Source organism: Mobula birostris, chromosome 5 (genome assembly GCF_030028105.1).
Source record: "Mobula birostris isolate sMobBir1 chromosome 5, sMobBir1.hap1, whole genome shotgun sequence".
NCBI lineage: Eukaryota > Metazoa > Chordata > Chondrichthyes > Myliobatiformes > Myliobatidae > Mobula > Mobula birostris.
In genome coordinates this window covers 10,108,756-10,124,787 of record NC_092374.1, presented here as the reverse complement: position 1 = coordinate 10,124,787, position 16,032 = coordinate 10,108,756, and the positions used below count along the sequence as shown (strand labels likewise).

At 44.0% G+C, this 16,032-nt stretch overlaps 1 protein-coding gene across 2 annotated transcripts in view; it reads right to left on the bottom strand.

Moving 5' to 3' along the window:
• Window positions 1–2,705: 2,705 nt before the first annotated feature.
• rnf4 (ring finger protein 4) overlaps window positions 2,706–16,032 on the bottom strand; it is a 55,764-nt gene continuing 42,437 nt past the window's right edge. The window contains exons 7-8 of one of the 2 annotated variants that reach the window (XM_072257596.1): window positions 9,581–9,656; window positions 2,706–3,994 (exon numbers count right to left, since the gene is read on the bottom strand). In XM_072257596.1, coding sequence (XP_072113697.1) covers window positions 3,845–3,994; window positions 9,581–9,656 — 226 coding nt within the window. In that variant the 3' untranslated portion in view covers window positions 2,706–3,844. Of the gene's footprint in view, window positions 7,122–9,580; window positions 9,657–16,032 lie in introns of both variants that reach the window. The other variant, XM_072257595.1, reaches the window with a different exon arrangement.

Genomic DNA, 16,032 nt, shown 5'->3' with positions numbered 1-16,032 from the left:
CTGATCATTTTATTGAATGGTGAAGTGTGAGAGAGGCCAAATCTTTTGCCTGAGGATGAATACTTCCACTGCTGCTCTACTCTCTCTACGTTCTTTACTCTATAGTGAGGCACAGCGCAAACACCATCAAAAGTTCACCCAGACATGACTGTTGCTGGCCGAATCACTGATGGTGATGAGGAGGCATACAGGAGTGAGGTAGATCAGCTGGTTGGGTCATGTCGCAACAACCTTGCTCCCAACATCAGCAAGACCAAGGAATTGACCATTTCTGAGACTTCCCTCCTCTTTTTTTGATCTGTCTCCATCTCCAGAGACAAACTGTTGATTGACATCTTTTATAAACCTACCAATTCCCATGGCAACTTTTACTATGCCTCTTCCCAACCTGTCTCCTGTAAAAATGCTATTTATTCCCTTTTCTCAGTTCCTTCATCTCCATTGCATCTGTTCCCAGGAGGAGGCTTTCCTTTCCAGGGCATCACCGGAATGTCCTCCTTCTTCATATAATGGGATTTCCCTTCTTCCACCATTGATGCTGCTCTCACCCACATCTCCTCCTGCAGCCTTAACAGTGAGAGCTCCTCCTGTCCTTTCATACCACCCCATGAGCCTCCACATCTAACAGATCCTCTGTAACTTCTGCCACCTCCGAATGAATCCTATCACTAAACACATCTTTCCTTCCCCCGCCTCTGCTTTCTGTTGGGATCACTCCCTGCATGATTCTTTGTCCATTCATCCCTCCCAGCACTTATCCCTGCAAGCAGCCAAAGTGCTACATCTGCCCATTCACCTCCATTAAGAGCCCCACGCAGCCATTCAGGTGAAGCAACACTTCACCAGCAAATCTGCTGGGGTCACCTATGATATCCAGTGCTCCCAATGCAGCCTCCTCTACATTGCTGAGACCTGTTGTGAACTGGGGGCCTGCTTTGCCCATCATCTTTGCTCCATCCACCAAAAGTGGAACTTCCCACTGTCCCAACATCTTAATTCCGATTCCCATTCTGATATGTTGGTCCACAGCTTTCTTCTGTACCTCGATGAGGCCACCCTCAGTGGAAGCACCTCATATTCCGTCTGGGTAGCCTCCAACCTGAGAGCATGAATATTGATTTCTCCTTCCTGCAAGAAAATTCTGGCCTCTTGCCCCTTCTCACCTGCCTGTCACCTCCCCCTTGGTGCCCTTCTTCCTGCCTTTCCTCCTGCGGTCCACTCTCCCCTATCAAATTCCTTCATCATCAGCTCTTTACCTTTCTCACCCACCTGGTTTCAACTATCACCTTCCTGATATCCCTCTCCCCCCCCCCCCCCACACCTCATTCTGGCAACTTCCCCCTACCTTTCCAGTGCTGAAGAAAGGTCTCTGCCTGGAGCGTCAACTGTTTGTTCATTTTTCATAGATGCTGTTTGACTTGCAAGAGTTCCTCCAATATTTTGTATGTTTTGCCAATAAATGGATTGTGGACTGAAGGAAGTGGAAGTCAAGAGAATCTGCCAGTGGAACTGGTGGATGCAGATTCAATTGTAAAATTTAAGAGAAGTTTGGATAAGTACATGGTTAGGAGGGGTATGAAGGTCTATGGCCCAGGTGCAAGTCAATGGGACTGGACAGGATGATGGTTCACCATTGACTAGATGGACTGAAGGGACTGTTTCTGTGTTGTTGTACTTTATGACTCGATAACACACACCAATCCACGTTGAGGAGGCAGCAGTAGAAAGGGTGAGCAGCCTTCAAGTTCCTGGGCAGCAACACCTTGACCCATCCTGTGCTGAACCCATTGATAAGATCATAAAGAAGGCATGCCAGCAGTTCTACTTCACTGGGAATATGAGATTTGGTTTGTCAGTAAAGGATCTAACAGATTTCTATACACGTACCGTGGAGAGCATTCTGACTGGCTGCTTCAGAGGCTAGTATGGAGGCTCCAACGCACAAGGGACTGCAAGGGTGGGTGACTCAGCCAGCTCCATCACAGGCATAGCCCTCTCCCACCATCAAGAACACCATCTGAAGATAGTCCTCAAGAAGGCTGCATCCATCATAAAAGACCCTCACCATCCAGGGCATTCCCTCTTCTCGTTACTACCATCAGGAAGGAGGTACAAGAGCCTCAAGGCACATACTCAAATATTTTAGGAACAGCTTCTTCCCTTGTCTCTATGCTGTTTGATTCTGTGACTGTATGTGCCATGGGACTGGAAAACAGCCAAAAACAAGCCCCAAACCCCTTATTCAGAAGGAGATGCAAGGACAGGAAGGAGAGGCAGAACCCAGAAACAGACCACCAAGAAACAATGGGGAGTTGTTGTAATTTTGACAAAAAAAGAAAGCTCAAATTACTAAATGGTTAATAATCAAGACTGAATATGAAAGATAGCAGCGTTCCCATGGAAATGTAAAATAGAAACATTTGAGGAAGGGTCTCGACCCAAAACATCAATTGTTAATACCCCACCTCTCCCAGATGCTGCCTGACCTGCTGAGTTCCTCTAGCATTTATTTACTGAGAGACAGAGGGGAATTGGCCCTTTATTTTGTGTGTGTTGCTCTGGATTTCCAGCATCTGCAGATTCTCCTGTGTTTATAATGTATTGTAAGCAATCTGTTACTTTTATTAAAACTACAGCAAGAGCTATCATCAAACCAGGCAAAGAAGAACTTCAAATAAAGTTAACCTGAAAAAGAACAGACTAAATGGGAGCCATACGAGGGACTAATATTTTTATTCATTACTTTAGCCCTCAGAATCTTCAATGTTGTGGCAAAAAGAAAACATTCTACTTGACAAACATTACATAACAAGAGGACGTAATGGTCTAATTTTCACATTCATAAAACATCACTGCACAAAAGTTTACAGACAATGAAAATAAACTTCCTCCAATTACTCAAAATACTTCCAGTAACATCCTTGTTTAAAACTAATCTCATCTTTATTTTTCAAAGATATCTGAATTTCAACACGTGAATATTAATTTGGTTCCAGCATTGGCTGAATTTTTCCAATACCTGTCATTGCACAGACCGATGGCAGCCACCTGCACTCGGTCCGATGATCAGAATCTTTGGTCGAGGATACTGCTGTTTCAGACATTGGTTATGGGATAATTTAAGAGAAATAAAAGGCAATGTGTTCCCAAAGCAAGATCAGGAACCTAAAGTCATGCATAGAGTAATCCTAGCCCTCCACAAACATCTCCTGAAACCCAGCCATCAGCGAATGTAAGGCTTTGAAAGATTTCCTGAGTAAGAGGGGTCTAACCAAAAGCTCGTGGTCCTCATGTAACCGTCAGCTTCTCTCCCCACCACCCTGTACTTGATGCTCCACATCTCCCTCCGCAGTTGCAACGGCAGTAAGGAGCTACTATCTGATGCCACTTGGGGAGCTGAGCAGGACAGAGTGGGGCTCCCGTACGTCGGCAAGGTGGACGAGCAGACTGAAGATGGAGCTGCGTTAATTGACTGCATGTGCAGTGGTGTCCAGCCTCTGACCTGGGCTGGTGGTAAGAGAGGCAAAGCGCAGAAAAGAAAGAGAAATATGTAGAAAACACACATCTGAGCTGAGCTGGCAACTGGAACGCGCTGGTGGAAGTTTTATTTCTCATCCGCAGCTGTTGCCCATCCCCTCCCTCCCACACAACCCACCCAATTCAAAGTTACAGCAAGTCCACTGGATTAGATGGTCAGCCAGTGCCACACGCCTCCTTCCGTCTCCCACAAGGAGCGCTCTTTGTCACTGCGAAATCTGAAGAACGTCATAGGTTTTTTGAAATGCCCAACACATGGTTGGGTGAATAAATTTCAGAATGACACCCCCCCCCCACCTCTTCGTGGTCAAACGTAAATTGGATGGTACTGACGTGAGTTCAGTTTCTTTCGGCAGGTTGGGCACGTGTGAGAGTTTCTAAGAGAGTCCCGAATGCACTGGCTGCAGAAGATGTGACCACATTTCGTCGAGACAATGAGCCGCCCACTTTGGACAATCTGGACAGGGACCGAGAAATGAAATTATAACAGCGGTAATTATACAAAGTGCTTTTCAAAGACTACAAAGGGAAAGTCAGACTCTTCATTCGATTCAGTCAGATATTGATCAATTTGAATCTTTGTCCAAATTCTTAAATTCTTCTGGGGTTTAAATGTAAAAGAGAACATCTCTAAATTATTATTTTATATCAGCATCCTATCTTTTGGAGGTAATAATTTATTGTAGCATTTCTTAAACTATGGAGTTTCAGAGTCACACTGTACAGAAACATGCCCTTCAGTCCATCTCATCCATGCTGTCCAGCAAGCCAGACCTATCTGCCTGCGTTTGGCTCAGAGACCTTACTTATTTTGAAAATTATTTATTATTTAGAGATACAACGCAGAACAGGACCTTCTGGCTCAATGAGCTGCACCTCCCAGCAACCCACCTATTTAACACCAGCCTAATCACAGGAGAATTTACTATGACCAATCAACCCACTACATCTTTGGTCTGTGGAAGGAAACCGGAGCACCTGGAAGAAACCCGCTCGGTCATGGGAAGGATGCACAAACTTCTTACAGAGGTCGCCAGAATTGAAATCCAAACTCCATCGCACAAAGCTGTAACAGCATCACAATAACCACAATGTTACTGTGGCGCACTTTTGTAATTTTGTCTTTCCACTGTACTACTACGAAATTTCACATCCTAAGACAGGGATCCCCAACCTTTTTTGCACTGCAGACCGGTTTAATATTGACAATATTCTTGCAGACCGGCCGACTGGGGGGTGTTAATCACGACCAGAATATAGGTGAAACTATAAGTCACTTGTAAGTGGCTAATAATACACTCAATTTCGTTTTTAAAAGGGTTTATCTAACGAATTTAATATTAAACACACAGCACATATTTTTCTCCCATGAATATAGTGATAAGTCAATTATAAGTCACTTTTAAGTCAATTATATCATAACATTTTAAGTAACGTTTGGATATTAAACACAGCGCATATTTTCCCCGTATGAACATATAAAGTCATTGCAACACACCAATATTCATGAATCAGTGGGAGCCCTGGGCTTGTTTCCCTGCAACAAGACGGTCCCATCGAGGGGTGATGGGAGACAGCGATATTCGAAAGGGGTTCCTTATGTCCAGTCTATTCCGCAATTTAGTTTTCGTTGCATTGACTGCAGAAAATCCTGCTTCGCAGAGGTATGATGTTGAAAATGGAAGCAACGTTTTCAGTGCTTTTGTGGCTATTTCAGGATATTCAGCCTTGACTTTGATCCAGAATGCCGGCAGAGATGTTATATCAAACATACTTTTCAGCCCATCGTCATTTGCAAGCTCGAGGAGTTGATCTTCTTCCCGCGCTGACATGGATGATTCACCGGGAACATTCACAAATGGGTCACGGACCCATTCCTTTGCACGTCTTGGGTCATTTGCGGTTGGGAAGTAACGCTCGAATTCTGTCGACAGCGAAGTTAGGTGATCGCGCACCAGCTGTGAGAAAGACGGTGCAGCCTCAGTCTCTCCCAAAACCCCAGCTAATGTTGGGAACATGTCAAATATACCCCTGTCCACTCGCTGTCCCCACAGTTCCAGTTTGGCTTTGAAAGCAGACACCTTATCTGCCAACTTGAAGACAGTTGTCATTCTCCCCTGAAGTGACAAATTGAGTTCATTGAGCAGGTTGAAGATGTCACACAGATAAGCCAGTTTTGCTATCCACTCCTCGTCACTGAAGTGTGCTGCCAGTGGTGACTTTTTTCCTGAAAGAAATCTCTGTAGCTGCTCTCTTAACTCAAAAACCCTGGCCAGGGTTCTCCCCCTTGATAGCCACCTGACTTCAGTGTGTAAGAGAAGGCGTTTGTGCTCTGCATCCATTTCCTCGCAAAGCTGCTCAAACAGACTTGAGTTAAGGGCTTTTGCTTTGATGTGATTGATAACATCAACAACATCACTCAATACGCTGTTAAGATTGGGTGACATTTTTCGGCTAGCTAGCATTTCCCTGTGTGTGACACAGTGTGTAGACTGGCATTCAGGAGCAACCTCTTTGACTCGGGTAGTGAAACCAGACAGCCGTCCAGTCATAGCTGCAGCCCCGTCTGTGCATATTCCAACGCAGAATGACCAGTCCAGTTTGCCTGACATGTAGTCATTCAAAGACTTGAATAGTTCTGCCCCAGTTGTGTTAGTTGTCAGCGGCAGTGCACACAACATATCCTCCTGCACATCGTCTTGAAATATATATCGCACATAAACCAGCAGTATTGCCTTGTTGTCGACATCGGTAGACTCATCGACCTGGATAGCATACCATGGTGACTCGTTAAGCCGTTCAAACAACTGTGCTTCAATGTCCTCCGCTATGTCATCGATTCTCCTTGAAACCGTGGTAGCTGAAAGAGAAACCTGTGCCATCTTGTTAAATGCAGCTTCTCCCAACAGTTCACGGCACATGTCCTTGGCAGCAGGCAGGATCAATTCTTCACCAACAGTGAAAGGCTTATTAGCCTTAGCAATAAGGCCAGCCACTATGTACGACGCTCTCAGAGCAGCAGCATTTGTGGAGGTGGTGGCTCTCAGCACCTGCTTCTGTCCCACTTGCTCATGTCTTTTCCGCTCAAAAAACTCAACGGGTTTGTCTTTAAGTGCAGGGTGCTTGGTCTCAAGGTGCCGAAGCAGTTTTGAGGGCTTCATTGCCTCGTTAGACAGCTTGTTTCCACATATCACACACAGGGGGCTTGGAGCGTGAGAGTCACCGGACGCAATAAAGCCATATTTTATGTATGACTCATTGTATTGTCTGTTGAAGGAAGCTTTCTTTTTTTTTGCAGTCTCTACCTCAGCTGTCTCTGTGTTATCATCATCATTAGGCCTTTTATGTCCTCTTCCAAAGAAACTCTCAAGCGACTTTTGTTCTTTACTCATACTGACTGATGACCGCGTGGGTAATGACCTCGCGTGCGTAATGACCTTGCGTGCGTTCAAGCTCAACAGTGGGCGTGACAGGGAATGAGGAGAGGTGTAGCTGACCCATATCGCTTCATATCGCCAAATCCTATCGTTTCCTCGCGGCCCGGTAGCACATGCTTTGCAGCCCGATGGTTGGGGCCCACTGTCCTAAGACATAGGAGTAGAATTAGGCTATTTGGCTCATCAGGTCTGCTCTGCCATTTCATCATGGCTGATTTAATATTCCTCTGAATGCCATTCTTCTGCCTTCTCCTCGTTACTTTTGACACCCTTACTAATCAAGAACCTACCAACATCTGCTTGATCTCCACAGTTGTCTGTGGCAATGAATTCCACAGATTCACTACCTACTAGCTAACGAAATTCCTCATCTTCCTTGTTCTAAATGGACATCTCTCTGTTCTGAGAATGTGCCCTCTGGTCCTAGACTCCACCACTATCGGAAACAGCCCCTCCATATCCACTCTATCTAGGCCTTTCAACATTCGATAGGTTTCAATGAGATCCCCCCCTCATTCTTCTCAACTCCAGCAAGAACAGGCCCAGAGATATCAAAAGCTCCTCATACTTTAATTCTTTTGTTTCCAGAATCATTCTTGGAAATCTCATCTGGACTCTCTCCAATGATAGCATATCCTTTTTTTGATATGGAGCCCAAAACTGCTCATAATACTCCAAATGTGGTCTGACCAATGCCCCAGCATTACATCCTTGCTTTTATATTCTAGATACAAAAACAGTTACCTTCCCCAAGCAGTAAGACTGATTAATACCTCCACCATTACTTTATTACTTCCCATTAGTCACCTTATGTAGAGACTAGTGTTACTTTATGGACATACAATCAATCTGTTTTGAAGCTACCTTCTGTATTTATATTTATTGAGTTCTTTATCTTATTGTGTTTTTTTCTGCTGCATCGGATCCAGAGAAATGATTATTTTGTTTTCCTTTGCACTTGTGTACAGAAAATGATACTAAACAATCTTGCACCTTGAATCCTGACGTTGTATTTGCTTTTAAACCAATATTACTTCTGAAATACAGTGACTAGTTGGTTGTATACAATAAAGCAGTTTGGATTGAAAGTAGTGATGATGAGTTTTGGGTGCTATTCGAGGGAAATGGTAGCAGGAACAGGGGAGGAGCCGCCCCACTCTCTCTACGTCCGATAAAACTCTTCTTCCATGTGTTGTGAATCATTTACAGACGGGTTTGAAAGCAGTAGCTCAGACTCTTGAAGACTGCACTCAGTTGAGACCTAGGTTTACGTACATTCAGGATTATGAAGCAACCTATTTCCAAGTCAGGCAAGTAAAAGAGTGAGGGTTCAACTGAAGGCGATAAAAGGCTGAGATAGAGTGGCGTGGAGAGGTTTTTCCCATAGTAGAGGAGCCTAGAACTCAGAATACAAGGACATCCTTTAGAACCGAGATAAGGAGTTTCTTTTGCTAGAGGATGAGGGATAATAAATCCAACATGATGGAATGTGGAGCAGAATTGATGGGTCGAATGGCCTAATTTCGCTCTATGTCGAGATTTAAGAAGAATCCATTCATTATCTGGAATAAACTGCCTATAAGGGCAATGAAAAATGGTGAACAGGGACATACAAAGGAGAAGTGGAGAAATGTTAAGGAAACGATATCCACAGCTTTCTGGGAAATGAGCAGGTTAAAGGGATCGAGAATCAGCAGAGACATGACAGGCTGTTCAATAAGCATCTTCCATCCACATCCCCCTATTCCTGCAAATTCATCTGTCTATCTCAAAGCTAACTGAACGCCACTCTGACATCTGCTTTCACTACCACCATAGTCATAGAGAAGTATAGCACAGAAACAGGCCTTTCAGCCCATCTAGTCCATGCCAAACCATTTAAGTTACCTAGTCCTCCCGACCTGTACCTGGATCATAGCCTGGCATACCCCTACCAGCCATGTACTTATCTAAACTTCTCTTAAACACCAAAATTGAGCTTGCATGCACCACCAGGCTGATAACGCATTCCCCACCCTCACAACCCTCTGAGTGATGAGTTTCCCTCATGTTCCCCTTAAACTTTTCACCTTTCACCCTTAACCCATGACCTCTGGTTATAGTCCCACCCAACCTCAGTGGAAAAAGCCTGCTCGCACCTACCCAATTTATACCTCAAAATTGTGCATACCTCGATCAAATCTCTTCTCAGTCTGCTACGTTCCAAGGTATAAATTCCTAAACTATTCAATCTTCCCTTATAACTTAGGTACTCTAGTCCTGGCAACATCCTTGTAAATTTTGTCTGTACTCTTTCAATCTTGCTGACATCTTTCCCGCACACAACACTCCAAATTAGGCCTCGTCAACACCTTAAACAACCTCAACCAAACAACCCAACTCCTGTACTCAATATTCTTACACTGACAATGTAAAAAAAAAAATTGCACCTCAGGTTCCTCTAAAATGCCTCTGCTGTCACCTTAAAACCATGCTCCCTAATTTTGCTCCCCCCCTAACCTGGGGAAAGGACTGTTACCTTCCAACTTATTGGAGTAGAAGGACCTGTTCCACACGGTATCACTAAATAAATAAATAAATAAATTTCTCTGGAGATGTAGGCTTACCTCTTTGTAACCGTCCATACAAATGGGACAGCTAATAGTCCCTGAGGAAGACCTGCGGTGAACGAACCTATCAGATCTGCCAAAAATAAATATAGAAAATGTTAAATCCAGTTACACCTAGAAGCAAACACTTTTACCCCAATCTGGCATCAACATTCACACCGGGCTTCCTTTCCAAAACGAACCAAAATCAGAAACAATGCAAATGCATGCAGAGGCTCTCAGCTGGGTCAAGGCACAAATTGACTGACTTAGACATACAGTACCTAACATAATGGAATTCCAAATCCTGGAAGCCTGTTCTGAAGATAGAGGACTGTCCATTTGTATGGGTGGGAAGGAGGAAAGGGGCTTGTTTTGGTGCTTGTTGCATTCTGTGTTGTTCTGCTGAACATGATGGAATTGCTACATTGCCACCAGACTATGTGGTGGCACTTGCACATCCTTAGGTTATTGGATGTTAACACAAATAATGCATTTCACTCTATGTTTCGATGCACACGTTATAAACAAACAAATCTGACCCCAATCATAAAATATACGTTAGACAAAATACTGTTAAATGATGAACAGAATGGGAAGGCAATGGATCAGTAACACACAGAGGAAACAGAGGTCATTAGAGATTCACCAGAATGGTTCCTGGACTGGAGCATTACAGTTTTAAGCAGAGACAGGACGGGCTGGGCTTGTGTTCTTTGTGCAAATGTGGCTCGGGGTGATTGAAGAAGGATATATGAAATTACGAGGAGCATGGACAGGTTAGACGAGAGGGCAGAGTTAGATTTGTTTCATTTATCACACAAGCAAAGGATATGCTTTGGGCTGTCTGTAAGTGTCATCACACATTCTGGTGCCAACCTAGCAGAGCAACAACAGTAAAACCCCAGAGGCAGTTGGTTTAGAGACAATATGTGGGGGCATTTTTTTTCCACACAGATGGTTTCTGGAGCCTGAAAAAAGTGGAGGCAGAGACTCTGCAACATTTCAACAGCATTCAAATAAGCAGCAGAATAGGCAAGACAGAAAAGGCAATCAGAATCAGAACCAGGTTTACTATCACTGGCACGTGTCGTGAATTTGTTTTGTGACAGCAGTATATCATAATACAGAACAAAAAAACTACACACACACACATATATATATATATCAAAAAGAGAGCAAAAAAAAACAGCAGTATATGATAATACAGAACAAAAAAACTACACACACACACACACACACACACATATATATATATATATATATATATATATAGCAAAAAGAGAGCAAAAAAAAAATAGTGAGGTAGTGTACATGCGCTGATTGTCCATCAGAAATCTGATAGAAGATAGAGAAGTGTGTGTCTTCAGGATCCTGACCCTCCTCCCCGTCGGTAGTAATGAGAAGAAGGCATGTTCTGAATGATCAGGGCCCTTAATTATGGATGCCACCTTATCCTTTTGGACATTTCTTTCAGCAATGGACTAATGCAAGCAAATGGAATTAGTGTAGGTACAACGAATGGTATGAACCTGATGGGCCAAAGGGCCTCCTTTTGTTGACAGCATACTAATAACTAGTTACTGAGTCTGTGATGACCATCAAAGACACACTTACACTATTACTAAACTAATTCCATTTTATTCTCCCCGATGGCCCTGTGATTTCAGTCTCCGAGGCTGACGTTCAAGAATCCATCAAGAGGGTGAACCCACGGAAAGCCCAGATGGGGTACCCGGCCACATACTAAAGACTTGTGCTAATCAACTGGCTGTAGTGTTCACTGAGATCTTTACCCTCTCACTTTGGCAGTCTGAGGTTCCCACATGCTTCTAGCAGGCTTCAATTATACCAGAGCCTAAGAAGAGTGTAGTAACTGCCTCAATGACCATCATCCAGTAGCACTAGCACTTACATCCACTGTGATGAAGTGTTTTGAGAGGTTGGTGATGAAACATTATCAACTCCTCCCTGAGAAGTGACTCGGATCCACTCCAATTTGCCTACCGGCACTACCGGTCCATAACAGATACCTTTTCATTGGCTCTTCACTCAACCCTGGAGGCCAAGGTCTGGAAGCTGATTGATTAGTTTTGAGCTAACTATAATGTTGAATGCTGAGATGCAGTTGATAAAGAGCATCTTGATGCATCTTTGCTGTTCAGATATCCATCTCCTCCATAATCTCCATCAGCACAGGTGCGCCACAAAGCTATGTGCTTAGCCCCGCCTTCTCTACTCACTTTACACTTATGACTGTGAGGCTCCAATGCCATATTCAAGTTTGCTGACACCACTGTTGTTGGCCAAATCAAAGGTGGTGATGAGTCAGCATATCAGAGTAAGAATGAGAATCTGGCTCAGTGTGGTGCCAAAACAACAATCTTTCACTCAATATCAGCAAGACCAAGACGATTATTGAGTTCAGGAGGAGGAAACCAGAGGTCTATGAGCCAGTCCTCTTGGAGATCAAAAGTGGACCGAGTCAGCAACTTTAAATTGCTCTGTGTTATCATTTCAGAGGACCTGTCCTGGGCTCAGCATGTAAATGAAATTATGAAGAAAGTACGGCAGCACCTCTCCTTCCTCAGAAGTTTGCAAAGATTCAGCATGACATCTAAAATTTTGATAACTCTCTGTAGTTTTGTGGTGGAGAGTTTATTGACTGGTTGACTCACGGCCTAACAGGGAAAATGCCCTTGAATGGAAAATCCTACAAAAAGTAGTGGATACGACCCAATCCATCATGGTAAAGCCCTCCCCAACACTGAGCACACTGACACAGAACGCTGTTGCAGGAAAGCAGCATCCATCTTCAGGGACCCCTACCTACATGTCATAATAAATTTATTTGAACTTTGAACATTGGCATCAACAAGCACCACCCTCTCCAAACCCCGTGGCTTCCAGTCTCTCTCTCTCTCTCTCACACACACACGTACACACACTCTCTCACTCTAAGGAGCAGTTTCCAACAGCCGGTTATCCTAAAAAGCCACGAGTCTTTGCAATATAGAGATCCCAGAGCAAAACCCACATGGTCAAAGGAAGAACACACAAACTTCAGACAGACAAGATGTGAGGCTGGGATTGAACCCGTGTCTCAGGGGCTGGCGGGCAGCGGCTCCACACGCCATGCCACTTTGCCGTCCAAAACCCGACCTCTTCCCCTATATCTGGTGGGGGGAGCATCGTGCTGACAACTGTGTGGTATTTGAGCTTTAAAGCCAGGTAAGAGAGTAGAGTGTCCTCTGTACCTCCTGGATATTAACCAAACACTGGATCAGAGCAACACACACAAAATGCTGGAGGAACTCAGCAGGTCATGCAGCATCTATGGACTTAAATAAACAGAAGATGTTTTGGACCGAGACCCTTCTGTGGGACTGGAAAGGAAGGGGGAAGATCCAGAATAGAAAGGTGGGGTGGGGGAGGGGTAGGAACAGTAAAGGTTGTTTGGAGAGGAAGGAATCTGATAGGAAGGAGAATGGACTATAGGAGAAAGGGAAGGAGGAGGGGTTCCCAGGGAGTAGTGATAGGCAGGCAAGAAGATGTAGGAGTCCATAATGGGGAATAGAAGAGGGGAGGGGGAGGGAATTTTTAAAAAAATAACCAGAAGTAGAAATCGATATTCATGCCATTAGGTTGGAAGCAACCCAGACGGAATATAAGGTGTTGCTTCTCCCACCTTGGGGCGGCCTCATCGTGTTGCAAGAGGTGGCCGTGGACCGACATGTCAGAATGGGAATTAAAACTAAAATATTTGGCCACTGGGAATTTCTGCTTTTGGCAGATGGAATGGAGGTGCTCGATGAAGTGGTCAAAGACTGGATCAGAGTGCTTCTTAACTTGCACTATACTTACCTGATCTTATACTACTTGGGAAGCTGAGGACTTTGGCCTCAATTGTTCTGAGACGCATCAAGGATATCTATTCATGAAATCCAATTGCATTGACTATGGGCAACACACACTAAATGCTAGAGAAACTCAGCAAGTCAGGCAGCATCTATGGAACAGAATAAACAGTCATTGTTTGGGGCCAAGACTCTTCATCAGGACTGGAAAAGAAGGGGACAGAAGCCAGGAATGTCCCATTCTTTTTCAGTCCTGCTGAAGGGTCTTGGCCTGGAATATCGACTGTAAATTTCCCTCCACAGATGCTGACTGTCCTGCTGAGTTCCTCCAGCATTTTGTGTGTGTTGATCAAGATTTCCAGCATCTGCAGAACCTATAGTGTTTATGCACTGACCATGGGATGTGCAGAACCCAAGGGATAGAAATTTTGGAGAAATTTGGTGTGAGGGCATGTAAAGTGGGATTTGTGATAGGGTCAAAAGCATCTTGTCAAAGACAGCGTCCATCATTAAGGACCCCCATTGTATAGGCCATGCTCTCTTCTCATTACTACCAACAGAGAGAAGATACAGGAGCCAGGAGACACAGACAGATTTCTGAATGAACAATAATTATGTGCAGTGTCATATGATGTAGGGATCACGGTCTCTATGACCATGATTGTACTTGGCAATTTTTTCTACAGAAGTGGTTTGCCATTGTCTTCTTCTCAGCAGTGTCTTTACAAGATGGGTGACCTCAGCCATTATCAATACGCTTCTAGGATCGTCTGCCTGACGTCATTGTTCACATAACCAGGACTCGTGAGATGCACAGCTGCTCACATAACCATCTAGCAGCTGTTCCCATGGCTTTACGTGATCCATATTGCGGGGGGGAGGGAGGGAATGTGCTGAACATTGCCCAAGGGTGACCTGCATGCAAACAGATGGAAGGAGCACCTTACACCTCCTTTGGTAGAGACGTCTCTCCACCCACCATGGACCCTACCTCATTACTTTTGCTCTCTTTCTACAGTACTTCTTTACTTCTTACTGTAATTCAGTTTTTTTTGTGTATTGTATGGCACTGCTGCCGCAAAACAACAAAGTTCACAACATGTTAGCGATACAGTGGCGTAATGGTTAACTATCATAAGTTGGGGTGTGGAGTCAGACGTTGTCCTGTGAAAGTGGGGGTTGCTGGGAAGGACTGCAAGGGCCTGTTCCATGCTGTATCTCTAAAATAAGTTAATAAATAAAAATTAAACCCAATTCTGATTCGGAGGAGGTACATCTTGTTGTTTGACAGTTAGAAAGAGTTGTGGAAAATTGGAAGCAAGGTTTTTTTTTAAACATGGTTTTAAATAGTTTGTACTGTTCTACTGTGAAACATGACATGTTGGCTGCATTTAAATGCAGGTGTAGGAGATTAAGGTGGATAGTTACTTCAATAAGCAATTTGCGTGGTTTTACAGCAAATACATAATTGTAAATTTTCTTCAAAATATACAACTGAGGACCAAGCTCAGTTTATTCAGCCAGCTACAATCAGCAGGTTAACAAATGCTCTAATCCAATGTTTGGATGACATCATAGCACAATGTGCTGTCCTGATAGGTTCAGTAGGCTGTCACATGATGCCATCAAAGAATGTCATGCTGAGATTCCTTCTACGTGGGCTACCGGCCGACACTCAGTAGTCCACCCAGTGGCAGGAAGAGGGAACGCTACCTCATGTGAGCTCCCTCTTCTGTCAGCTGGGAGGAGGTTTACTGTATTTTTATTCCTTACAACTGGGAAATAGCAAAAGATGCAAAATAGAGACAGACACACACACACACACACACACCTGTGAAAGATTGTGGTGTATTGACCAACAACTTAGAATAAAACTGCCTGGGAACAGGCCCTTTGGCCCAACTTATTGATACCAACCAATTTACCTATCCAAGCTAGTATGATTTGCCTGCATTATGCCAATATCCACCAAAACACTTCCAATCTACGAACCTCTCTAAATGTCTTTTAAACACTATAATTATACCACCACTACCACGTCCTCTGGCAACTCATTCCACATACTCACCGCACCCTGTGAAAAACCTTGCCCTCTTATTCCTTTAAATTTTTCCTCTTATTTTAAACTGACATGCCTTCTAGTTTTAGACTCACCTGTGAAAAGACTGCAACCACCAACCTTATATAAACCCCACGTGATTTTATATACCTCTGTGATGTCACCTTTTGGCCTCCTTTGCTCAAGGGAAAAAGAGCCACAGCCTCTCCACACAACACAAGAAATCCAGTCCCAGAAACTTCCTTGTGAATTGTATCTGAACCCTTCTCAGCTTATTGTCATCCTTCCTGTAGCTGGGAAAAGCAGTGTCTGTGCAGGGACATTTCTTTCACAAATGCTACAAAAAAAAAAACAGGATCTGATCATACTGCTGCTGAGATATCTTATGAACAAATTGGCCATCAAATGCCCAGATTTGCAAACCGGGTATAGTTGGAAGTATTTTAAAGATCTAGAGATGAGACTTAACTTTATCTGTCACGTGTACCTTGAAACAGAGAGAAATGGGTACTTTGTGTTGAGGGTGTGCTGGGAGCATCCTGCAGGTGTTGCCA